At 49.2% G+C, this 25,227-nt stretch overlaps 1 protein-coding gene and 1 pseudogene across 2 annotated transcripts in view; both read right to left on the bottom strand.

Moving 5' to 3' along the window:
• Positions 1-10,907, bottom strand: part of LOC149359393 (uncharacterized) — a 39,675-nt pseudogene extending 28,768 nt beyond the window's left edge. The window contains exons 1-3 of the transcript XR_016288774.1: positions 7,146-10,907; positions 2,755-2,804; positions 1,659-1,737 (exon numbers count right to left, since the gene is read on the bottom strand). The product of XR_016288774.1 is annotated as an uncharacterized LOC149359393 (transcript). The remainder of the gene's footprint in view (positions 1-1,658; positions 1,738-2,754; positions 2,805-7,145) is intronic.
• Positions 10,908-12,835: 1,928 nt separating this feature from the next.
• On the bottom strand, positions 12,836-17,872 carry LOC149359392 (uncharacterized). The gene has a single exon (XM_089571613.1). It carries the CDS (start codon positions 17,624-17,626, stop codon positions 16,409-16,411), a length of 1,218 nt encoding a protein of 405 aa, XP_089427739.1. The 5' UTR covers positions 17,627-17,872; the 3' UTR covers positions 12,836-16,408.
• Between the last annotated feature and the right edge of the window lie 7,355 nt (positions 17,873-25,227).

Raw genomic sequence — 25,227 nt, 5'->3', positions numbered from 1 at the left:
CTAGTCAGGCCAGATAAATAAATAAAACCGAGTAGGAAATTGGTCGAGTTCGGGAATCGAACCCCGGTCTCCGGAGTACGAGACGAGCATGCCAACCACACCGCCATGCCAGCTCGATGGTTTGGAATGAACAAAGGCGCGTCTAGCGAATAGGTGTCTTCGTTCACTCCCATCTTCCTCCGAACTCTGAGGCGCTTGCAGACCAACACTCTGTTGTGTCCTGCAGTAGTGAAACATTTCGACCCCAATATTGATGGGCGCTGCCCTCACTGTGGGGAAGTATCCGATACCTTCCACATGGTTTGGGCCTGTCAAAAGAATCCTTCCCTTCCACCCAATCCTTCCCCTTCCCGAGAGGCATGGGAGGCAGCCCTGCTCAACTGCTCGGGGCTGTAGTCTCAAAGGCCTCTAGTCCAACGGGCGCGAGTAGCGGCTTTGTCCAGCGGGTGGGGGTGGTGAAAACTTTTAATTGTTGAAATAGAGTTTGGGAGCCACAGAGTGGCCCCGCTACATGGTCGGCGTCCCTAGTCCGGGACACCGCATGACAATGCCCCGTCTCTCGCCCGTTTCACTAGAGCCCTTTGGGACTCAAGCGAGGAGCAGTTGAGGAGGGCAGTCTCCCATGCCTCTCTGGAAGGGGTAGGGGAAGGGGGGAGGTGGGGATTTTGAGTACATGCCCACACCATGTGGAAGATATCACAGGTCTCCCCACAGTGCGGGCATCGCCTATCCGTGTTTGGATCGTAATGCTTTAAGATTGCAGGACAGAGTAGAGTACCTGTCTGCAGGCGCCTTAAAGTTCGCTCCTCCGTCTTACTCAGCCCCTTTGCAGGGGCCGGGAAAAGACGGTGGATGTCGCTATAATGCGTTATAATTTCCCTGAATCGCAGCAGCGGCTGGTTAGTCTCCGAGCCAGAAGAGCTGGGATGAGGAGCCCGGTGAATAAGCGCTCGGGCAGCCGCGTCAGCGGCCTCATTACCTTCCGGACTAAGGACTCCACCTATGTAAAGGGCCATCTTTGGTCTGCAAACTCTCCTTTTGCTTATTAAAAAGTTTTCACCACCACCACCATCCTTTCCGTTACGGTGAGGTTCAGGAGTCCACCGAGATATGCGAGACAGATACATTTCCTTTCCTCAAAAACCAATTTACCGACTAGCAAGGCGTAGAACTGAACCGGCGATGGCGTTCTATGGACTCCCTGGCAGCGTTGCAAGACGTTGTCGCGTTTCACTCTTACAGGCGAAGCCTAACATCTTAAACACACATCAGTGACAAGCAGCAACACCGCGCTTAAGGCTTTCGCCTCACCGCACATTAGGTCAACAAAGTGCACCCCTGAATTTTCCGGATGCTAACAGCATATATATACACACTTTAGCAGCTCAGAAAAAACAAAAGAAACAGAGAAGAGCGGAAAGTTTCAAACCCAGTCACTATGCGCATGCAGCTGGGTTTGAAACTGGGTTTAAACTTTCCGCTCTTCTCTGTTTCTTTTCTTACCATATATGCGAGAAGGCTTACGACAGTGAGTATCAGGCAAAACTTCGCGTGTTTCGCTATAGAGGTGGGTGTAAATTCCACACACTTGTGAACGATGAGTAGGATTTCGCATGCAAATCGGCGCAACGTGAATGTGTGCACACTAAATGACTCACGTCTCGGAAACGGCAGGTCCTGGACGCTGGGCACTGCACTGATGACGATCGCCTCCATGATGCCAAATGTGTTGGCCACCTGCGACCGGTACATGCGGCAACAGGACAAGTGCGAAATGTCTCACATTTTGCGCAGACACGCCAGGTAAAAGTGCGTAGTGCAGACGCTGCGGGCATGCAAATCTGCTCAATTGATTGGAATCGTCCAGTGCTGTGAGTTCAGTGAAACCCCATCTCGGAAGGACAGAAGAAATTTGCCAGCGCCGTTTATTTACAAGGGTAGACATTTGGTTTGGTTTGGTTTATGAGGTTTAACGTCCCCAAGCGACTCAGGCTATGAGAGACGCCGTAGTGGAGGGCTCCGGAAATTTCGACCACCTGGGGTTCTTTAACGTGCACTGACATCGCACAGTACACGGGCCTCTAGAATTTCTCCTCCAAAGAAATTCAACCGCCGCGGCGGGAATCACACCCACGTCTGTCGGGTCAGCAGCCGAGCTCCATAACCACTGAGCCACCGCGGCGGCGGTAGACATTTGGACTATCCCCTCATGTATTACCCCTATTCAGGGGCATTTGAGGTGTACAATAAACAAACAAACAAACAAACAAACAAACAAACAAACAAACAAACAAACAAACAAACAAACAAACAAACAAACAAACAAACAAACAAACAAATAAATAAATAAATAAATAAATAAATATCATCATCAACAGTCTGACTACGCTCACTGTAGGGCAAAGGCCTCTCCCATGTGTCTCCAATAAACCCTGTCCTTTGCCATTTGCGGCCACCGCATCCCCCCCAAGCTTCTTAATCTCATCCGCCCACCAAGCTTCCCCGTCCAACCAATGGCCTCGGCTGATTCTCATGACTCTGCTAGCGTGACAATGCAGGGAGGGGACTGTCCCCGATCATGGAGGGAAGGGATTAACTCCTTTCATCTATAACTCCCTGCATTGTCTTGCGATAAGGGTCATGATAATCGGCCGACGCCTTTGGCTGGACGGGAGATCCTTTGAAGAGGAAAAACAGCTTCGTTCTTGAGTTGAACCAGACTATACAGATTTAGCTTAACGCGCAGATACTCACGGCGTACACAAAAGCCACAAAGATGAACCCCTTCACCGTGGTTAGACTCGCTGAAACAAATAAAAAAGCAGAGAAAAAAAAACAGTACATCAAAATTAGCTCAGCGAAGTGCATTCAGAAGAACATATGCACACACCCCCTCTCCCGCCCCTTTCCTCCCATTCAGAAATACAGCGTTAAACATACCCGTAAAGCTAAAAACTCTTATAAGAAACCCAAGCATCAGCTCCTGCGCTATTTTTATATTCCCTTGAAACCACCAGTATATTTTTGTTGTCATGTTTTTTTTTTACACGCGCTACCTTTTTCAAACATTAATGACGTGCAATCGTACAGTAGTGTTCTGAACGTAGGAAGCAGCTTAATAATATTGCAGCTGTGGATGGATGGATGGATGGAAACAACTTTATTACACAAAAAAAAAAATCTTCCAGGGTGGTCCCCTACTGGTCCAGGAGTCCACGGGCTAGTGCTTCGCGTAAAGCCCGATCCACTAGCCATTTCTGGCCGGCGGGCTGAGCGGTCCGTAAAGCAGCCTCCCAGGAAGAATGAGTGGGATTGGGGATGGGGGATACTGCCTTTGGGGAAGGACATTCCCAAAGGTAATGGAAAAGTGTGGATTTGGGCACGCCACAGGTGTTACAATCAGGAGGAAAGGTGGGATGAAAGCATGAGAGGCGGTGGGGTGAAATAAAGCAGCCTGTCTGTAATTGCCGCCATGTGGCGCTGGATAAGGGCGACAAGGTACTGTGGGGTGGTGGCAGTGTCATGCGGCTGAATTTGTAAAATGTGGTAATTTGGTGATATGTAGAGAGGACCGAAGGGGCTTCTTGCGCAGGGTTGGGTGCCTGATCCTCCGGGGTCCGGGAGGAGAGTTCTCGGGCCAGCGCATGAACGCGCTCATTACCGGGGATCGAGGCATGCCCAGGGACCCACGACAGAGTAACCGTTCGGTCGAGAGAGGTGGCCGTGGTAAGAATACGGTGTGTTGCCGGAGTCGCCACGCCCTGTAGGTAGTGGCGGTACGCGGCCTGTGAATCTGTGCAAATTTCTGTTATGTTTTTGTCAATGATGGAGTGGGCCAGAGCAAGTGCGATGGCGGCTCCTTCCGCCTCTGCAGGCGAATTAGTTCGAATAGTGGCAGCGGCCCCCACTGTGCCGTCTTCATAGGCTGCGACTGCCGTGAAATATCCTGGTTTAGAATTTTGTGCCGCGTCGACATAAAGGATATCGGAGCGGTTGCTGTATGTTTTCGTGTAATAGCTCGCTCGTGCCTGCCGCCTACCGTGATGGAGACTAGCACTCATATTGCGCGGTAGGGGCTTCTGATATATGTGATCCTGCGTGCGCAGAGAAATCATGTAAGGTGTAGGACTTGTTGGGGTGGGAATTGGTGGATTGAGACGTAGCTGTCGCAGTAGGCATTGTCCTGTTTCCGTGCGACTCAGGCGGACTAATTGGTTGGTGCGCTGAGCCTTTATTAATTCCATCACTGTATTGTGGGTACCAGTGGCCAGGAGACGTTTCGTGCTAACCGTCCGTGGAAGACGTAAGGCAGAGGTGACAGCCGTGCGTATTAGGATGTCTGCCTGTTGTCTTTGCCGCTGAGTGAGTATGTGGTATGGAAGGTGATATGTAATGCGGCTAATGATTAGTGCATTTGTCATATTGAGGGTCTCGCGTTCAGACAGCCCATGATTACGTGCTGCCACCCGCCTGATAAGTGCAGCGACCTGTTTGGTCTGTCTCTGCAAGAGCTGAAGGGTGGCGGTTGCATCGAGTGTGTTGTTAATTAGAAGGCCGAGAATCTTCACCTGAGGCACAATGGGCACTGGATTCCCGTACATGTGCAGTTCAATCGGGGGGTCACTGGGGAGGGGTTTCAGCTGCAGGAGTTCCGATTTATTTGGAGAGCAACGGAGGCCTGTGTTTGCTAAATGAGTGGTGGTGATGTCTATGGCAGATTGTAGGATATCCTGGGCTGTTCCAAGGGATCCTGCCGTTGTCCAGAGGGTTATATCATCTGCGTATATGGCTGTGTGGAGCCCTGGGACAGCAGCAAGGGCCTTTGCCAGTGGCGCTAGGGCAATGTTAAAGAGTAAAGGTGATAGAACCGCCCCTTGTGGGGTTCCCCGGTTAGGCAGGGGGAAAGGCTGGGAGGCAATATCCCCAAGGTGGAGGTCTGCCGTGCGCCCCTGAAGGAAGGCCCGAATATATTGCCATATGCGGGTGCCGCACCCCGTGGTGGCTAATGTCGTGAGGATATGGTCATGGCTTATTGTGTCGAAAGCCTTATGGATATCCAGGGCCAGTATGGCTCGCGTAGAGGCTGTACGACGCTTAGTGCAAAAGAGGGACTCCTTAAGCGCGAGAAGTACGTCTTGCGCCGAGATGTTTGGGCGGAAGCCGAATTGAACGTTTGAGAGAAAGCCTGTTGTTTCTAGGAATGGTTGCAGGCGATTGAGAATGACGTGCTCGAAGAGCTTGCCGACACAGCTCGTTAAGGAGATGGGGCGCAAATTTTGAAGAGTGAGGGCTTTGCCCGGTTTGGGTATAAATCGCATGCTGGCATGGGTCCAGGCTGATGGGAGCGTCCCAGCTTGCCAGTGGTTATTAAAGAGCTCCGTGAGTTCCTGGAGGGAGACATCGTCCAGATTGAGTAGTGCCTTGTACGTTATGCCATCCGGCCCCGGCGCCGTAGAGCGGCGAATACTAAAGAGTGCTCGGCGGACTTCGTTTAAGGTGATGTCGGCATCAAGTTCTGGGTTAGGTGGAGGTAGATTGGGTGGATCTGCCGACTGAAGAGATGTGGGTATATAAGTGTCCCGTAGTTGGCCAATTACGTCGGTGCCCTTTTGGAGCTCTAGTTGTATTAGACGTTGTGTGTTTACTTGTGTCTGAGATTTAGTGGTTGTTGGATCCAAGAGAGCGCGTAGGAGGGACCACGTGCGTTTAGTGCTTAATGTACCCTTCAGGTCGTTACAAAAGGTTGCCCAGTTTGCGCGGGCTAGCGTGTTCGCGTATTCTTCTGCCTCGCGAGTGAGAGCGGCTATGCGGAGTCTCAATTTACGATTGTGTCGCTGGTGACGCCAGCGCTTGAGAAGTCCCTGTCGGGCCTCCCATAGATGAGCCAGATGCGGATCAACCTGCGGTGCCTTAGGGGTATTTTTAATGCTTTTGCTGTTCGCCTGGATGGCCTTCACCAGACGGTCTGTCCAGTCAGTGACAGTACGGGGTTCTGTCGAATCAGTTGCCAAATATGAGCGCAATTTATCCCAGTCAGTGAGAAGCTGCGAACGAGGGTTGAAAATCTTGGATTCATAAGATATAATAGTGGAGACTGGAAAATGGTCACTTCCAAGGCTATCCTGGAGCACCGTGTGAGATTTAACGATTATGTTCTGTGTGGCCCATGTGAGATCGGGTGTGGTGTCGCGGGTGACGCTTGTGCCAATGCGAGTGGGTACGGTGGGGTTTGTGATCAGGCTAAGGTTGTAATCAGCCATTGCGGTAGAAATCAGATTACCTTTGGGGGTATCCGAGTTGTATCCCCAGTGCGTGTGACGTGCATTAAAATCACCGACCACAAGAAGGTTTGAGGAACGGAAGGAGCCCAAGATACCCGGAATAACTCTGCCTTTATCTTTAGGATTGCTGTATATGTTAATAATAGTGAGGCCATGTGTGTGTCCTGGTGAGCTTAGCTCTATCGCGGTATATTGAGTGCCCTTGCTGTCGGGCCTGTTTGTCGGTGTGCGGTCTAGTACCGGCATGGATGCGAGTGTCAAGATTGCCGTACGTGGTGTAAGGGCTGCCGTGTGATAACCGCGGATATGAATGCGATTTGTTTCCGTCTCTTGCAGAGCGATGACATGGGGGGGATTAGGGGAGTTTGCTATATATGCGGCTAGTTGTGCTTGTTTTCGGCGTATGCTGCGGCAGTTCCATTGCCATATAATTGTTTCTGCTGGTGTTTTGGACGTGTGTCGCCGCCGACGTTTTCGCGTGTTATTGTTCTGCGCCATGTTGCTGGTCTGGATTGAGTGGATGAGGACAGGCAGCGGGTTGAACTGCGCGCTGCTTGCGAGGCAATTCCTGATGCGGTACAAGTTCGAAAAGCTTGTTGATGCCGGCTTCATGTTTTTCCAAGCGTGTGTTAATCGTAGCTTCTATCCTGTCAGCCATGGACTGTATCAACTGTGCCTGGGCTAGTATGAGCTGTTGCTGCATCGCTCCGAGTTGTTCAGCAACTATAGTATTTATTATGGTAGTGATTTCTGAGCGAAATTCAGCGGAACGTATGTACTGTTTAACCGCCTCTTGAGGTGTAATAGGGGAGTCAGGGTTTCGAAAAGAGGTGGGAGTGGAGGCTGCTTGGACGGACAACTCACCGCTTTTAGCAGAGCCGGCTTCTTTCTCGGGTGTAGCGTTCCGGAGTGACTGCGTCTCCTGGGTCTCCTGGTTGTGGGATGCGCAATCACTGGCTTTCGAGGTACAGGCCCGTGGCTCGGTGGCGTCTGTCTCGGTACCACTGGGCACCCGAAGGGGTTGAAGTTGTGTGAAATCGCGTTGTGAAGTTTTATATCCAGCGTTCACGGTGTCCGCACTGCACTTTTCCGTGTGGTCTTTGCTATCTTGGTTGTCCGACGGTTCTGAGGTCTCGGTCTCCATGGTCTGCTCCAAAGGTGTCTGGACACCCGTGGTGGCCACTGGGTTTTCCTTCCTCAGTGGTGGGAGGGGTGGCCATTGTTCTCTGCTCTTGTTCCAAGCTTTCTTTGGATGGATGGCGAGTGCCTTGCTTGGACCGTTTTTCTGATTCCCTTTCGGGGGAAGTGTTGTGCTGTTGTTATATCCTTGAAGTTCTCCCGGCCGGTCGGCTTGGGTTTGGTTAAATTTGGGCCGATGCTCAGTCTCGCGCTCCTGTTCAGTCTTGTTCTTCTGCGCATTCTTTTGCTTCTGCTCAGGCTTTTGGTTATTCTGCATTTGGCTCTGTGCAGCAATGTCTTTATAATGATGACGTCGGATTACGCCTTCATCAGCTTTGCTTGTCTTTTTCCCTCTTGTGGTGTAGTTCTTCTGTCTTGCCGGGCAGTTCGTGTCAATGGTGGAGTGGTCCGATGTGTCGCAGACGATGCAGTACTTTTTGCAATCGACATGTCCTGGTGGAGGATTGCGTACTCCGCAATTGTAGCATCTTTTCGCCTGCGGAGTGGGACAAATGTCAGCACGGTGCCCTATTTTCAGGCAGCATCCGCAAACCTGCATCACTGGTCGGAATGGTTTGCACCTGTATTCGATGCCGCTGAGGTAGACAAACCGTGGCACTGCTTTGCCTTCAAAGGTATATAGACATGCCCCCTTGGTGCCGAAAGGCCTCGCTTGAATGATGTTGATTTGTTGGGGATATGTTTCCGTGCAGTTTAGTAATTCCTCTTCTGAAGGTATCGGTAAGGCGCCGGTAATGATGCCTTTACATGAGTTATCTGGTGAGGCTGCATAAGCGCTCATTGAATATTCCTTTCCTCCTAGATTGATTGCTTGGATGTTGCATATCTGTTCCGTGAGGTCCGGATCTGGGGTGCTCAGAATAGCGATGTTTTGCTCTGGCTTGATCCTGACTCTGGCCTCGTGGGTCAATTGGCGGCTGAGCTTGAATTGCAAAGCAGCAAGAAGTGACCTACCGGAGTTGTTATGCAGCGTCACCCCTCCACGTAGACGTATTACCACCTTGTAGTCATCATGCGGCAGCCTCGGTAATTTGATGGGGCGTGCGGGTCGTGATCTTTCGGCAGGTGTGTGTGCTTCGGCCTCCGTTACAGGTTTGAATCGTTTTTTGCGTGCGTCGATCATCCTGAACCATGGCGTCGCCTTCGGGTAGGCTTCAGTCCTGTCTCGTTGCGTCCCGTGCGGTAGGCCCCCCTCCGTTGTGTCTGTGGTAGAAATTCCGGGCATGGCGTCCTGGGTATCCATGTCGGCAAGTTCGTGGACTCCCTCCGCTGCCGTGGACAGCGAGCACGACCCGCTGTGGCTGGATGGGAAGGCAGCGGCGTCGGCCATATGAAGCGTTGACGTGGAACGCCGCTCCGCCGTGCGCCGCCTAGGCGGCGTTGACGTGGAACGCCGCTCCGCCGTGGGCCGCCGAGAGGGGTTAGGCTTAGTGCGGCGACTCCGCTTCGGAGATCTTCGTAAAGTGCTTGTGCAAAATACAGCGTACTCACGGACAAAGGAGTCCTCGTAAAGGTCCCTTGGGGGTTCACGAAAGCCTGAGGTAGGAATTTAGGGCGCTATGATGGGTAAGTGGGAAAATAAAGGCGAAAGTTCACAGCACCCATGTGAAGCGCGTCCGCTCCGCTCGGCTCCCCCTGGTGGTTCCTTGCAGCTGTGATTACAATCGACATTTTGCGTGCAGGCCTGACGGCTGTAGAGAGCGTTTCACCAAAGACTACGCAGAATTTTTAAAAATAGGCTTTTTGAGTTATAAGAGCACTTGTTTCAGCATAGCACTGTCGGCGGTGCAGTACATCACAATACCGCTAAGACGTGCAAACTAGCAAGCTGGTTAACTAATATTAAAAAGTTGACTTTTTAACCATTACTATTCGAGTCTTTAATTACTGATAGGCGTGTAGCCCGCCGTAAGTAATATCCACACCAGTTTTTAGAATTTCGAAAACGGTCTGCCCTTTAGCGAGGACTGGGAGACCCTGCTGCGCTCGAAGGACCCGGCCGTGCAGACCATCGCAACCGGCCGGGCTGCCAGTGTTATGGACCTTAGGAACATAAACACTTGAGTGCAGTGGGGTCGTGCGGGGACCCTGGGGCGTGCCCCGAATTCCTTGTGCAATAAAGTTTTTTCTCTCTCTCTCTCTCTCGACGAGTTACGTGCGCTGGAGAGGTTGCTTTCGCACAAATCTTTCCTTTTTCTCTTTCCTCTGATCTTTTAACTCTCCTCTGTCTGCACGATGGCAGCGGTGGTGGCTCAGCTGGAGCCAGTAGCAGGCCCGTGCAATTTTCCTTTTCATCCTTCTCTCAGTCACAACAACAACAGCAGAGAGGAAGCTGTCACTCGAAGACAATTACAAACAGGCTCTTTCCCAAACCTACATATACTAAACAAAATGCACCCTACGATATACACGGACAAATGTCCCTGGTGCGACGAAAAACCTACTCTATACCACATCACATGGGCCTGCCAAAACATACACGTGGTCCCCAAAATACAAAACCCGAGTGCGGAGCAGTGGGAGACTCTGCTGTCCAGCGACCGCTGTGAAGACCAACAAGGTCAAGTGCAGCGAGCTCAACGGGCGGCAGTGGTCAGCGGAGCCCTGGACTGAGGGCAACCGACCACTGATTAGAGGCGGACGACTTCGACAGAGAAGGCTCCTGGGGGTAGAACCAAGACGTCTCTGAAGATGCCCCCACACCGCAGGAAAAACCATTCGTGTAAATAAAGTTTTCCCTTCCTTCATCTCGATGGAAAGTTGGGCTAGTTGAAGGCCGTTTATCATGGAAACACGTGGGCGCAAACTAAACGAGCTGCAAAGAAAAAGAAGACACAGGACAACGGCGCGTGTCCTGTGTATTTTCTTTGCGCCTAGTTTAGCTTGCGCCCACGTGTTTCCACCATGCGAGGTTGCTTTGTCTGCAATCTCATCGCAAGGCGTATAATTTGGTGCAATGTAGCCTAACTTTGTTGGAACGCAGCGCCAAGGATAACCGCGTTTTCGACATTCTAAAAACTGATACGCGCTTTACTTACGGTCAGGTACACTCCTCTCAGTAATTAAGAAGTCTAACAGTAATGGTTAAAAGTTAACCAAGTGTACCCTGCACTCAGGTGTACCTTTAACCCAGGTCAAGGCCTTCTGCACGAAAAAATGCTCCCGCTTTGCTCTTATAACGCTCGCCGTTGCGCTCACCAGAATAAGCTGATTTACGGGGCCTGCAACCATGAGTGTTGTTTAATTTTCACCCTTCCACCAACAAAAAACTGGGTAGAAGGGGACTGACTGCACCACTCAGTCCTTGTGAGTAACGGTTACTCCTTGGGGAGACCAGCTACGGCTGTTGAGCACTTTTCCTTTCCATTTACTCCACTGGGCATCGATGATTTGTCTTTTAACAGACTAATAGTTAGTTTGGTTTGGTTTATGGGGTTTAACGTCCCAAAGCGACTAAGGCTATGAGAGACGCCGTAGTGGAGGGCTCCGGAAATTTCGACCACCTGGGGTTCTTTAACGTGCACTGACATCGCACAGTACACGGGCCTCTAGAATTTCTCCTCCAAAGAAATTCCAGCCGCCGCGGCCGGGATCGAACCCACGTCTTTCGGGTCAGTAGCCGAGCACCATAGCCACTGAGCCACCGCGGCGGCAGACTAATAGTTAGGGCAACACAGTGAGCCCCCAATAGTAATTCCTGTTCTCCTGTTAGTCCTTCTTTGCTTAATGTAGTTGGTAAACTGGTTTTTGAGGAAAGGAAATGGCGCAGTATCTGTCTCACATATCTCGGTGGACCCCTGAACCACGCCGTAAAGGAAGGGAGGAAGGTAGTGAAAGAAGAAAGAGAAATAGGTGCCGTAGTGGAGGTCTCCGGAATAATTTCGACCACCTGGGGATATTTGACGTGCACTGACATCGCACAGCACACGGACGCCTTTTCATTCCGCCTCCATCGAAACGTGGCCGCCGTGGTCGGGTTCGAACCCGGGTACTCCGGCTCAGTAGACGAGCGCCCTAACCCCTGAGCCACCGCGGCGGGTCACCTGTATGTTTGTACAGCTGTAGGCACGGCGTCGGTCTTTACTACAAGGGTGTTATAAGGGACCTATAATGGTGCTGTAAGAATGTTAGAAAGGGCGCTGCAAGAGTGCTACAGAGGTGTTGCAAGGGTACCCACAAGGAAGATCCAAGGATGCACGCCGAAATAGAGACCGTAAAAGACACCCGCGTATACGCCTCGTAAACGTAATGGAGGCTCGCATGCAGCAAGCTCTTACACATGACTGGTCTAGTAGCTTCTTGACACCGCCGGTGGTCGATGACTTCTTCTACCTTTTCTTCGCTGTACTACTGCTGGAACGCGCCGGCCACCGCACGAGACATCTGGCATCGTTGCAGCAACCAATATAAAATTTCTATGGAGGCGAAATTCTGGAGGCCCGTGTACTGTGCGATGTCAGTGCACGTTAAAGAACCCCAGGTGGTCGAAACTTCCGGAGCCCTTCACTACAGCGTCTCTCATAACCTGTGTCGCTTTGGGACGTTAAACCCCATAAACCACAAACCGTATAATAAAGGCTCAGGGGAACACTTAATTGAAAGTTATGCTAGCGCGGAATCGGTACACACACAAAAAAAGCAAGAAGTGAGAAACTCGGGCTACGACCCAGTACAGCTTCTGATTGTTTGCCTGTCGTGCCGTCAAGAATTCGAGACATTTGTTGTAGTAATTCGCAACCTCCGTTTGTCACCCATTTGTACCGGCCGCGTAAGATGACAGGTATGTGCGGCTTTCTAATTTAAAACTTGGGTTCTGAGGAGAAGATGTTGTTGTGTTGTTGTGTTGGGTTTTATGGCGCATAAGCGACTGAGGCTATCATGCGCCAAGCTCAGGGTATCGAAAATTGTTTTATGTAGGATGTTACACAAGAGTCTAAATGAACGGCGGTGTAAAGGGCCTAAAAAGTTAATTCATGCAACCTAGTAAAAATATAAGACAAAATTTTAAAACTGACTTATGGTAAAAGCTTTAAAGGGGTTCGGTAACCTCAGCAGCCATCCTTGGCTGAGCAAGGATCCCGAGGCCCCGAACCGATGGGATAGGGACCTCAGCCATCTTCTCAGGAGTGAGAAAGTGGCTGGGGTGTTTCAAAAACAAATAAGGCAATAGGTTAAAATTTATAGTTTATCGAGAAAACCAGCTTCTCTTAAAAAGCTAAAAACGAAACTTATATCTACAAATGCATTGTCACCCAAGATTAGCATTGGATGGAGAGGAATGTGTTCGTTATAAAATTGAGTGAAGTGCTTTTTTCTTAGTGTTTCGAGTTCTGAACATGATATTAAAATATGCATTAGTGTGAGTTCATCTCCACATGTTTCGCAAAGAGGCTTGTCTTGTTTTGTCATTAGGAAGTTATGTGTCAGGTGTGTGTGTCCTATGCGGAGCCGACATAAAATTACCTCCTTAAAACGCTCCTGGTGCGTACAGGTCTTCCATTCCCCTAGAACAGGTTTTACATAATGCAGCTTGTTGTTTATTTCATTGTCCCAAGTTGTCTGCCATTTAGCTTTCAAGTTAGAATGTATTAATTTCATGCAGTCTCTATACGGTGTACTGACTTTTCTGATTTCGTGACTGTGAGCTTCTGCAGCGTACGAGTCGGCTCTTTCATTTCCGACTATTCCAATATGGCTCGGCACCCAGCAGAATTTGATTGTGTGCCCCTGTGTTGTGATTTTTTCTATGTTGTGTATTATGCTCCCTATTAATGGTTCAACTGCATTTTGCGGATGTAAAGCGGTGAGCAGGCTGAGTGAATCTGTGTAGATGATGCTCTTTTCGATACTGTTACTTAATATTCTATCAACAGCTACAGAAACAGCATAACATTCGGCGGTAAAAATGGACGTACAGTTTGGCAGTCTTACAATTTTTTTCCAGTCCCCTTGCACTACCGCACTTCCTACATAATCCGTTGTTTTTGAGCCGTCTGTGTAAAATTCTGTGTGGTAAGCATATTTTTCTTGCAATGTCAAGTATTCCTGTAGTATGTGCTCGCGCGGCGTTTGTTTTTTCTGAAAACGCGTTAATGTAAGGTCACATACAGTGGGCAGGCTGTACCATGGGGGCAGTGGGTCGTGCATTGAGGTGATGTCAGGAAGGGTATCCAGTAATCCTAGACTCTGGCAGCTATCCTCGAAGCGTAGTAGTAGAGGTCTAATTGACTGGGGTCTGTTGTTGAACAGTGTTCTGGAGGTGCACTTTGTAACTATGGAATAACAGAGGTGTTTCGGTAGGGAACGGATTTTCAGGACGTATGCGCAAGTGAGCATTGTTCTTCTATCTATAAGGGAGGGTTCATTGGTTTCTACATAGAGACTACTTATCGGGGATGTTCTATATGCACCTGTTGAGAGACGTAAACCAAGGTTATGTACTGGGTCCAGTCTCTTCAGATATGATGGCCTCGCAGAGCCATACACAACGCATCCATAATCTAGGGTGGAGCGTACTACAGACCGGTATATTTGCAAAAGACATTTTCTATCAGATCCCCACCGCTTTCGTGACAGTATTTTGAGTATATTCAGGGATTGGGAGGCTTTCTTTTTGATCATACTTATGTGTGGCAGAAATGAGAGTTTCTTGTCAAATGTTACGCCCAAAAATTTATGTTCATGTTTTACTGGAAGTACGGTGTCATTTAAATGCAAGGTGGGATCAGTCTGCAAACCTCTTTTGAGCGAGAAAAGGACAGCAACTGTTTTATGTGGGGAGAACTTAAACCCATTTTTGTCTGCCCAAACCGAAAGTCGGTTTAATGTCAGTTGTATCTGTCGTTCACAGGTTGGTAGGCTGGACGATGTACATGCTATTTGAAGGTCATCGACATATAAAGAATGCATAATGGACTTTGGAAATATCTTGGCTATGGAATTTATTTTCACGAGAAAGAGGGTAGTACTTAAAATACACCCCTGCGGAACCCCATTCTCCTGAACGAATTTTTTGGAAAGGGTGGAACCTAGGCGTACATGAAAGGAACGCTCAGAAAGGAAGTCTTTTAAGCAGTTCAGCATCCTTCCGCGGATACCCAGGTCCGCTAGGTCACGGAGTATGCCAAACCTCCAAGTGGTGTCATATGCTTTCTCCATATCAAAAAATATTGCTAGGCAGTGTTGTTTATGTATGAATGCTTCTCTAACTGTATTTTCCAGGCGGACGAGATGGTCAGTTGTTGAACAAGATTTTTTGAAACCGCATTGGTGGATGTCGAGAAGTTCACGGCTTCTAAGGACAAACATCAGCCTAATGTTAACGACGCTTTCGAACGATTTTGCGAGACAGCTTGTGAGGGCTATGGGCCTGTAACTGTTGGGGGAGGTTGGTGGTTTTCCGGGTTTCAAGAATGGTACAATAATGGCCTTTTTCCATGCTTCAGGTATTTTTCCTGACACCCATATTTTGTTGAAAAAACTCAAAAGTGCTTCTACAGACGGCTGAGAAAGATGTGCCAGCATTTGATAATGAATTTGATCAGGGCCGGGCGCGGTCTGTTTCCCAGCAGATAAAACTCTGTTTATTTCATGAATTGTAATGAGACTATTGTATGCTTCATTTGTGCAGGCGCTTTTAGGGAGTCTTTGTTTCTCAGATGTGTTTTTGTATTGTAGAAATTCTTGTGTGTAGTGTGAAGAGCTCGAAACGTTAGAGAAATGTTCGCCTAAGATGTCTGCTTGTTCTGCTATACTTGTTTGTGCACCAGGGTCTGTAAGAAAGGGAATTGTGAAAGGGGAGAAGCTGCCATTCAGTTTGCGAACTTGCTCCCACATTTTTTTTGATGTGACGGAACTGCTTATGGATGATATGTAGCTTTGCCATGAGTTTTTTTCCGCATTACGACGGATATGTCGTGCTTTTGCGCGGGCTTTTTTAAATCTTATGAGGTTCTCAGCTGTTGGATACCTGCGAAAAATTCCCCAGGCTTTGTTCTGCTTCTTTTTTGCATCTCTGCAGTCTTGGTTGTACCAAACCTTGTGGTTTTGGCGTACCGCTCCCGAAGACTGAGGAATGGCTACGCGCGCAGCAGTTATAATACAAGTTGTAATTATTTCGTTGAGATCGTCTACACTAAGATCATCCGAAAAAATTTTATCCAGTGCGGCCTTTTCCTGAAATAGTGCCCAGTCAGCTACGTGGAGCTTCCAACGACGTGGTTTGCTAGGAATGATTGATGGTGGTGATGACAAGCTAATTACTATAGGAAGGTGATCACTTCCGTACGGATTTTGGAGAACATCCCAATTAAAATCAGTAAAAACGGAGGGTGAACTAAAAGACAAGTCTATGCAACTCATTTTTCCTGAGGCAGGGTAACAATACGTAGGTTTACCTGTGTTCAGCAGGCAAACGTCGTTGCACAAAATAAAATCTTCTAAAACACGACCTCTAGTGTCAGTCTGTTCACTTCCCCAAAAAACAGAGTGGGCATTAAAATCCCCAACTACCAGATATGGCTCTGGCAGCTGTTCTAAAAGTGTTTCCAAGTCATTAAGTGTAACTGTTTGGTGTGGCCCGAGATATACAGAACATATTGTAATTGTTTTGAAATGTAGGACGGTGACTGCAACAGCTTCATAGTTAGTTTGAAGTTTGATTTCGCGAGTTGCAACCCCGCCTTGGATGACAATAGCAACACCTCCAGAGAGCCTGCTAGTTTGCTCTCTGTCAGAACGAAAGACTTTGTATTTCTTCAAAAAATTCTTGTGTTTAGGACCTAGGTTCGTTTCCTGTAGGCATAACGCCACAGGGGAGAAAGTGTCTAAAAGATCTTTTATGTCACTGTAGTTATGGAAAAGTCCACGGCAGTTCCACTGTATAAGGAACACCATTTTCTGTGGATTTTTTAAGGAAAAGTGGGAACCTAGGTTTCTGGTTTAGGGGGACCCGTGATTCGGGTCCTTCCTTTATTTTGGCGGTCAAGTGAGCTTTGCCGCCCGTGCAGGGCGAGCGTGCCGGGTGATACATCCATCGCCTCGGCGGAGGCGCTGGAGGCCCGCGGGGATGCCGCGCGTGTACGAACTTCAGACCTCCTCCTAGAGGGGGTGGTCTGATCGTCTGCCGACTCAGGGGACGGCAAGACCTTTTTGGGGGGTGGCAAGGCAGCGTTTGCTGACCCTGCCGGGGGCGCAGATGGCCCTGCCTGAGGCTTTGCCTGGGCAGTGGCCGGAACGCGGTGCGGTGCAGCGCCCCCGCGCACCACATCAGCGAAGTTTGTTCTTGCTGTGAAGTTGAACGTGTTCTTTGCATGAAAAAGTTGTCGTGCTTCCTTGAAAGTTATGTTTTGCTTTGTCTTCATTGTTATTATTTCTTTTTCACTTTTCCATGACGGACATGATCTGGAATAGGAGGGATGATCACCATCACAGTTTGCGCACCGAAGTGCTGATGCTTCACAGTTTTCAGAAACGTGTTCGTTTGATGCGCATTTTGCACATGTTTTTCGGCCACGGCAGCTCTGTGAGCCATGACCGTATCGCTGGCAGTTGAAACACCGTCGCGGGTTTGGGATATAGTGTCGGACATTTATTTTGAGGTAACCAACTTCTATTGATTCAGGTAGTATGCTTGAGCTGAACGTGAGGACAAGATGTTTTGTTGCTATTTCTTTGTTTTCCTTTCTAATCTTAATGCGGTGAACATTGATGACATTCTGGTCTTTCAGACCTTCGAGCATTTCTTCTTCTGTGAGTTCAAGGAAATCGATTTCGGAGATCACTCCCCGGACGGTGTTCAAAGATCGATGTGCAGTAATTGAGACAGGTATATCCCCAATGGACATCAAGTTGGACAGTTTAGAATATTGGTCGTTGTCTTTCAGTTCTAGTAGGAGGTCACCGCTAGGCATTTTTTTTAGCTTGTAACCTGTGCCTAAGGCACTGGTTAGGGTTCTTGTTACTATGAATGGGGATATTGTTCGGGCAGTCTTTTCTGTTGCTTCACTGTGAACAACATGAAACTTTGGGAACGTTTCTTTCGATTTCTGAAAGTATTGAGTAGTCACTTCGGTCCGCACTCTTTTTTGAGGGCGATCAGGTTTGGAAAGGGGGGGAGCCATAAAAAATTGATGTTTTTCGGTCATGGTGCCAGCCACCCACCATGGAGCCCAACAAGGGGACGCGACAGGAACTTGAAAGAAAGTCCTGCCCACGCCAGCTGTACACCTTAACTATAACCTAATATGACTCAACTCAGGGTAGTTGGTCACACACGGTTAACCCTCGCCGCCAGGAAAAAGAGGAAAAACGAAGAAAAGAGGAGGATACAGGAGAGTTGTAAGAAAGGAGATAGGAAAGTGAAAGATGGAGAGGAGAACAGGAAAAGGCGACTGCCGATTTCCCCCGGTCGGGTCAGGCCGGAGGTGCCGTCTACAGGAAGCTGGGGCCAAAGTGGTGTGTTGCCTCCGCCGAGGGGCCTTAAGGGTCCAAACGCTCGGCATCGGCTCAACCACCAGGATCCCCTTTTCCCCGGACACGGCGATGCCACGCACGGCTAAGCGCGGATGCTCGGGTCCGTGGTGACGCATTGTTCACCATCATCCCCCTGCGGGGATGTCCCTGCGGATGCTCGGGTTAACCCCGTGGTGTCGCCACTCACCAACGTCTGCATGCTGCAGACGCCTCCCTGCGGGGATCTGAGGAGAAGAAATGGCGCTCTAATTGCCTCACAACTCCGTGAACACCCGAACCGCGCAGTGAGGGAAGGGAGGAATATGGGGGTGAAAGAAGAGAGAGAGAAAGAGGTGCTGTAGTGGAGGGCTCCGCAATAATTTCAACCACCTGGTGATCTTTAACGTGCACTGACATCACACCGCGCACGGGCGCCTTTACGTTTTGCCTCCATCGAAACTCAGCCTCCGCGGCTGGCTTCGAACCCGGGAACTCCGGCTCAGTAGCCGAGTGCCCTAACCACAGAGCCTCCAAGGCGAGTGGTTTTCCCATCAGCAGCACGGGTTTTGTGCTAACTTGCGCAAATTACGAAAGGAATGGAGACCAAACGTAGAAGAAGAAAATTCTAACACCCGCTGCAGTTTCTTGCCTTTCTCATCGTCGCCTTTCCCGGCTTATTTCGTCGTCGTCTTCCCTCTGTCGCGCGATGGGTTCATGTTTACGCTTTAGAAGGAGAAAATACATTAAGTACACGTTAAAGCAGGATACCGAGCGAGCATAGTGGACCTTAAGCCGGTAATAGACATGCCTGTGTGCAGGCAAGAAAGGATGAGAAAAAACTGCAGATCAGTGTCAGAAGTTCACGCTATAAACGTTGACTTCGGCACCGTACAACGGTCTGGTGCAAGACCAATAGAGACGAAGAAAAATGAGCCCCTTTGGATAGCTACTGTCTGCCATTTTACTCTTTTTTTTTTCACATTAAGGTACTAGTCAGTGCTCTCTTTACGTAGTAAGGTAGAAACTGGTTAATTTACGTTGTCCGTGCGGCACGCTTCTGGCGAAACAACATGGCCAAGAAGAAATAGCACGCTCAAGCTCAAATTTTGTTATCGCAGGCAGCGGCAACCACATAACTCTGTAAAACAGATGGGACTGAAGGGTTAATTGCGAGCTATGGCGGTCAACATCCTGACCTTCCGTACGAAGGCGGCTGATGCGAGGAAGCGAAATCAGGCGTTCCGAAATTAGGGTTTACTGCCGAACCAGACGGGTCGGTATTTTAGATGTTGTGCTTTTTTTTTCTTTTGTCTTGCAGCCTAAAAGAAGGCATTGTGTCAACTGATAGTTGTGCTGCCGCGGTCAGAAGGGAAAAGCTGTCGTTTCTACACGATATGATGGTCAGCACCTTTAACAAAAGCACGCTGCGGTAACGTACCCAGCAATTCTGGACAGTCATTTTTCACTGGGAAAGAGTTTATGAGCGCAGTATTTTTATGTATTGCAAGATTTTACTATAATAATCGATATTTCCACAGATCTTCCTTCGGCAAGCTTGCAATGTTCTGCTATTAACGTCCTTGCTATCCCCCATTGGTTTTCTGTGGCAGTCATAACTACTCGATGCGAGAGATCGAAAAGATTTAAAAGAAATATTTTGTTACGCGTCGGCAAAATGGGCCATTGCTTTCAATACAGTACCTTGCAATATTCAAATATTCAAAATTTTTCTCCAAGAATGCTGGACATGTGGAAAATCGGAGTGCATCTGGTGAAATCTTTCACACTTTATTTTCCATATCATTTTTCTGGGGGCCGTGAAGAGGGGTCTGACTGCCTCTCACAGACACGGAACGCAAACTGAAGAAAACTCTTAAAAATTTACCTTCCAGTAACCACCATGTGCTGTCCTGATAACGCCTAAACCACGTGGTGTATTTTAACAGTGCACCATGGCATGAATCCCGCTGGTCTTCATTTCTTGCGCATTTGAGCAATAAATTACTGCACACAGTGAACAGAAAGAAATTGAGACTAATGTGATTACTTTTTAACGCAACCACACATGTGCGCGCAAAAAAATCAGCGGTGCAAGAGATACACGTAACTGGAATGCCTCAAAGTGACGAATGCAGTTCTTCTATCGCTTTGATAGGTATTTTCGTCTGCCATTGCCTATTTGATCGTCTGCTACTGTCGTCTGACACTTATTGTGAGCCTTTTACAATTTTCAGTTCAAATGACAGTGAAAGAAGTCTTCAAAAACTGCCCATCTACAATATAGTTATTCTGTTTGCGTACTTCAAATAATTTCCGCTTTTCCAGTCATGCTTACAGGCCGATGCGTCCTTGCCAGCAATGTTGTTCTTTGCATGTTTTTGAGGTCAGAATTTTGGAAGGTTTTATTGTATCAAGCATTGTGCACTACACAGTGAAAATGTGTATTGTAGTTAGGAAAGGGTTTTCTATGCGAATACTTTTTTTTTTGCGAGTATATAGGTTTGTTTGGTTTATTGGGGTTTAACGTCCCAAAGCAACTGAGGCTATGAGAGACGCCGTAGTGAAGGGCTCCGGAAATTTCGACCACCTGGGGTTCTTTAACGTGCACTGACATCGCACAGCACACGGGCCTCTAGAATTTCGCCTTCAAGAAATTCAGCCGCCGCGGCCGGGATCGAACCCGCGTCTTTCGGGTCAGCAGCCGAGCGCCGTAACCGCTGAGCCACCGCGGCGGGAATTTGCGAGTATATCGGACTTTGAAGTCATCGGACTTTGCGAGTATATAGTACGTCATGAGCCGTATTATGGAAGTCTTATGAAACTCTATTATGGAAGTCTATAATGGAACTCTATGCAAGTCTTCTTTAACCTAAAAGAAAAAGGGGCCGCCGTGGTGGCTCAGTGGTTATGGCTCTCGGCTGCTGATCCGAAAGACGCGGATTCGATTCTGGTCGCGGCGGTCGATACAAACACATCTAGTGAACAGCACAGGAAGATGGGGAAAAGATGAACTAAGTTGAGAAACATCCTTTATTGGTGTTTATGGTGCTCATCACTGGCTTTATCAGTGTCTCAGTGGTTGTGGCGCTCGGCTGTTGACCCAAAAGACGTGGTTTCGATCCCGGCCGCGGCGGTCAAATTTAGATGTAGCCGAAATTCCAGACGCCAGTGTACTGTGCGATGTGAGTGCGCGTTGAAGAACCCCAGATTGTCGAAATTTCTAGAGCCCTTCACTACGGTGTCCCTCATAGCCTGAGTTGCTCCGGGATTCCGGGACTCCAGGAATCTTCCATCAGCTACGTAGAGGGTGCCATCAAGCTCTGTACACGAGTGGATTCGTAGTTGTCCGAGGCGGGCCGGATCGATCATGTTCTCAAAAGCATCGAGGCCGACGCATTTCAGATGCTTGTCGCCGTTAACCCCATCACCACTGCCGACATATTCACACTCAGCCAGAGCTACGCTGAGCTCCGCAAACAGCGAACTTTAGTTCAGTGACCCTCCGTGCAGCTTGACTCACTTTCTAGCCTCACTGTCTAAGACGCCAGCACCTAGCTTCTAGACCAGACTTTGTGCATGAGGAGGTGACTCGACAGCTGTCGCTTCTTCACTGGGTTCAAGGACCTTCATCCAACCTCGCTACGGTCCTTCAGACTTTGATTCATGAGCGCATGTCCGAGGCGCTACCACCTGTTCCTCCGCGTGCTCCCGTTTTAGCGCCTCTCACGTAGGCCGGCGCCGTCAGGAGATCCCGGACTGAAGCGCTTGTTCCGTTCCGCCCTCCAACGCAGCCAGCATTCTATTCTCCGATTCAGCCGCCCCCTCCTCGTGCAGGCCCCTGGATCACCTGGGACAACCTTCCTATTTGTTATGCCTGTGCTATCCCAGGTAACACTGCGCGCCACTATAGACGGCGTGTGCTGCCACCAATTGTATAATGAAAGGTTCGTATGTTCTACTTCCTTCGTGTTTAACGCAGCGCACACAGCAATTTCAGTACAAGCTGGCGTTTTTGCCCTATCTTTTCAATCGATATGAAGGATTGGAACGAATGACGACGGGAATAAAAATGTAAACACAGATAGAATGGAAGTTAGAGAAAAACTAAAGGAAGAAAAAAGAAAAACGAAGATAATGAAATAAAGCAAGTGAGATGAGTGAAGTCAAGAAGAAGCTCTCCTGCTGCTGAAAAGTCGGCTGCACAACAAATGTGCTATCTATATGTGTTTAACAAAGTGACCATACCGCCTCTGTGGATGAGTGGCTTTGGGAATCTGATGTTGAGTCCAGGGTCGAGGAGCTGAACGGCCGTGATTCAAAATGCAAATGAAAAAAAAAAAAACACCGCTGTGCTGGGAGCGATCAGAGCCCGTTAAGAATACAACTGATCGAGACTGATCCTGAACGTCTTTGTTACAGCGTCTCTAAATAGCGCGCATGCGGCTTCGGGGTGTTGAATAAGAGAAAGCTATCGCTAACAGAGTGACTAATGGAGCGCGTGTGTTATTCATAATCAGAATGAACCAGAATCAACCTTTGACGCATCAACCAGTACATGACATCTACTCGTAAGGAACGCACGACCGCTCGACAACAGTAGCCTTCCGACATCATTAGCATGCTAATAATGGGCACATGAGGTAGTACACCGTGTCCACTTAGAGACACATTTTCAGGGGCACCAGGAACTCCAGGTAGTCGCTAGTGTTTAATAACCGTCGACACAAACTGAAACTCCTTCAAACAACAATCTGCGATGTTGCGGATTATATGGCCGATACTCCGCAATACATTTGCCTGTTCAAACACCACGCATGTGCACTTGGTGCTAAGCTTGCGGAAGGGTTTAACAAGTTCTGGTGTATTTTTTTCTCCGGATTGGTATCGCATTCATGGGCTTCACTTTAGCTGTTTTTTTGTTTCTGAATCGGTTCTCTGGTATGAGAACATTATTTGTAGCGGAGTTCCTCCCGTCCGACTGGACGTAGATTATAGTAACATAATGGCATTCTGCAGTCTCGCATTACCATTTCCGTGCCCGCCTTCATTCCTTCACTGTACATGGATTGTCTCGGGTCCGGAGGTGGGCATGCATCTACCTTCTTCCGCATCTCAATTAAGCGTTATTCGTTTTACCCTTAATTGAAATGAAGTAACCATTATCCTGCAGACGCTGGTCATCGATCTCCTGGCCCTCGGAACACTTGACTGCTTACGTTGAATAATTTAAGCCCAAGCGCTGCAGGATTAATAAGTTCGGCAGAGACAGAGGCCATTAGTTATCGACTGAGATGAACAAAACAATTCAGTCGGATACATTGCGCAGGCGTGCACTCCAGGAAATCAAAGTGTGGGGCAGGCGTTGCGCAGGCCCCGGTACGATGCACACTCTGTAGTAAATCAAAATTTCGCGCTAATTATGCCCCTTGATTGCACGAGCCACACGCATTATTTTTTTTCCAGGATTATCTGCCCGTGGCGGGAAGCGAGCCTGCATGAATGTGGTCCCAGAACAGTGACGGCTTGCGAGAGGAATATTCTCAGAAACGCTTCTAGCCTCTAAACGAGACTCTGGTTTTCCTGAAGTTATGCGTATCACGTGACAAATGATACGAAGGTGTTCTGTACTCGAATAAATCACTAGATTAGTACCGATTAGTGCGCGCTGTAATAAAAAAAAAAGATACGTTCAGCAAACCCTGGCGGCTCTTGTACGTAACTTGTGCTTAATTGGTTGTCTAATTACCTGTCCAGCGTCCTAAAAGGCTTACGTAAACACCCATGTGAGCCAGTTGGTAGACGCAAACTGCGCTAAAGGGAAGATAGTCTTCTCTCGTCTCCTTTCCGCAGTTTCTTTCTCACGTCCTAAAGCAGTGCATGCCCCGGACATTATCCGGGTTGTCTCCGCCATGTGTCCAACACCTTTCCTCTCTTTCTCAACTGCTATGAACAAAAAGATCGCGAGAGGCCGCGCTCCCGAGGGACCGAGGTACCTTAGACACTGCGTAGCAACAAATAACCTCGTGACTGCGATAGGCCGTGCCGGTCAATAGCCGCGCGACGCGGAACAGCGACCAGAACCGCATAGTGCGCCATACAAATACCTTGTCCCAGGGAGAAGACGGCAATGCGGCCCACTCTTTCGGGGCCTGCAATAGAGGCGCAATTGAGCCCGGTGTTGCTGGCCAAAAAGAAACACGCCAACGCCCGGCGAAGAGTGCTCGATGGCCGCCATCAGAGGGTGAGCGTGTCCACATATTGAACCGCGAGACGCTGCGGAGGAGAGGCAGACATTGGCTCTGCGAGTCGGATGGAATCGATGTTCCCCCCCCCCCCTCCCCCCACCTTCTTCACAAGCACCCTTATTCCTATCTTTTTGTTTCCCTAGAAAGAAGAAGAAAGCTCGTGGTAAATTGCGCGGCCAATGGGAAAGAAACCCCAGGAACCTCCCCCCCCCCCCTCCCCCCCCCTCCCCTTACAACTCTTCTCAGTCCTTCCCCATGTTTGGTGCCGAGGAGAGAAGGGAGTTCGTTCGGTGGCACCGAAATGGAAATTGGCTCCGTGGCTGCCGTTGACCCAGGTCCTTCGGGAGTTCTTCGCGCGCTTATACAGAGATGCATGCGCGCCGGGAAGACAGTCCCGCGCGAGAGGAAGGAGTCTGGGAAGAAAGGCGCGGATGTGCGTCCCTTCGCGTTCCTTTGAGGCTGCAATCAAGCATGATTCTTCGCCGGTCGGTCTGTATAGACACGCGAGGCCAGCGAAACGAGGATGCTGCCACGAGGCGGTATCGTTTGTGCGACGCCTATCACTCCGTGGAGATGCTGCTGCGCGGAGGACGTAGGGCCGTCCAGGCAGCATACAGGATGCGCCGTGCCCGCCTCTAGTGAGCCGATTCATAGAGGAGAGGTTCAAAGAGCGGCGCTTCTGAAACGCCGAAAACCGCATGTCAGTGGCGTGAAATGTGGTCCTGTCAGTATGAGTTGGGGGGGGGGGGGGGGGGGGGCATGTTGGGAAGGACTTTGACCTGTGATCACGTCGGAGACCGGCGCGTTTCCTTCTATGGATTCGGCGATTCCTGCTTCCTTGAAAGGTTCTCGTCTCGGCCCTTCAATAGAAGCGTGTTCCGTAGCGTTTCACGCTGCGAGCGAACTGAAGCGGTGTCCTTTGGAGTCTGCGAAGGAACCTTTGAGAAAATAGTGTTTTGAGGTCGTTCGATCGCTTTCCAAAGTGCCGATCCATTTCCATGCATTGCGTGTCTGTTTTCTCCCTGTTACCGGATATCGCCTGAGATCAT

This window comes from Amblyomma mixtum, chromosome 2 (genome assembly GCF_055824585.1).
Source record: "Amblyomma mixtum isolate Tamu chromosome 2, ASM5582458v1, whole genome shotgun sequence".
Taxonomy (NCBI): Eukaryota; Metazoa; Arthropoda; class Arachnida; order Ixodida; family Ixodidae; genus Amblyomma; species Amblyomma mixtum.
The sequence above is the reverse complement of the archived record's forward strand: the minus strand, read 5'-3'. Positions and strand labels throughout refer to the sequence as shown.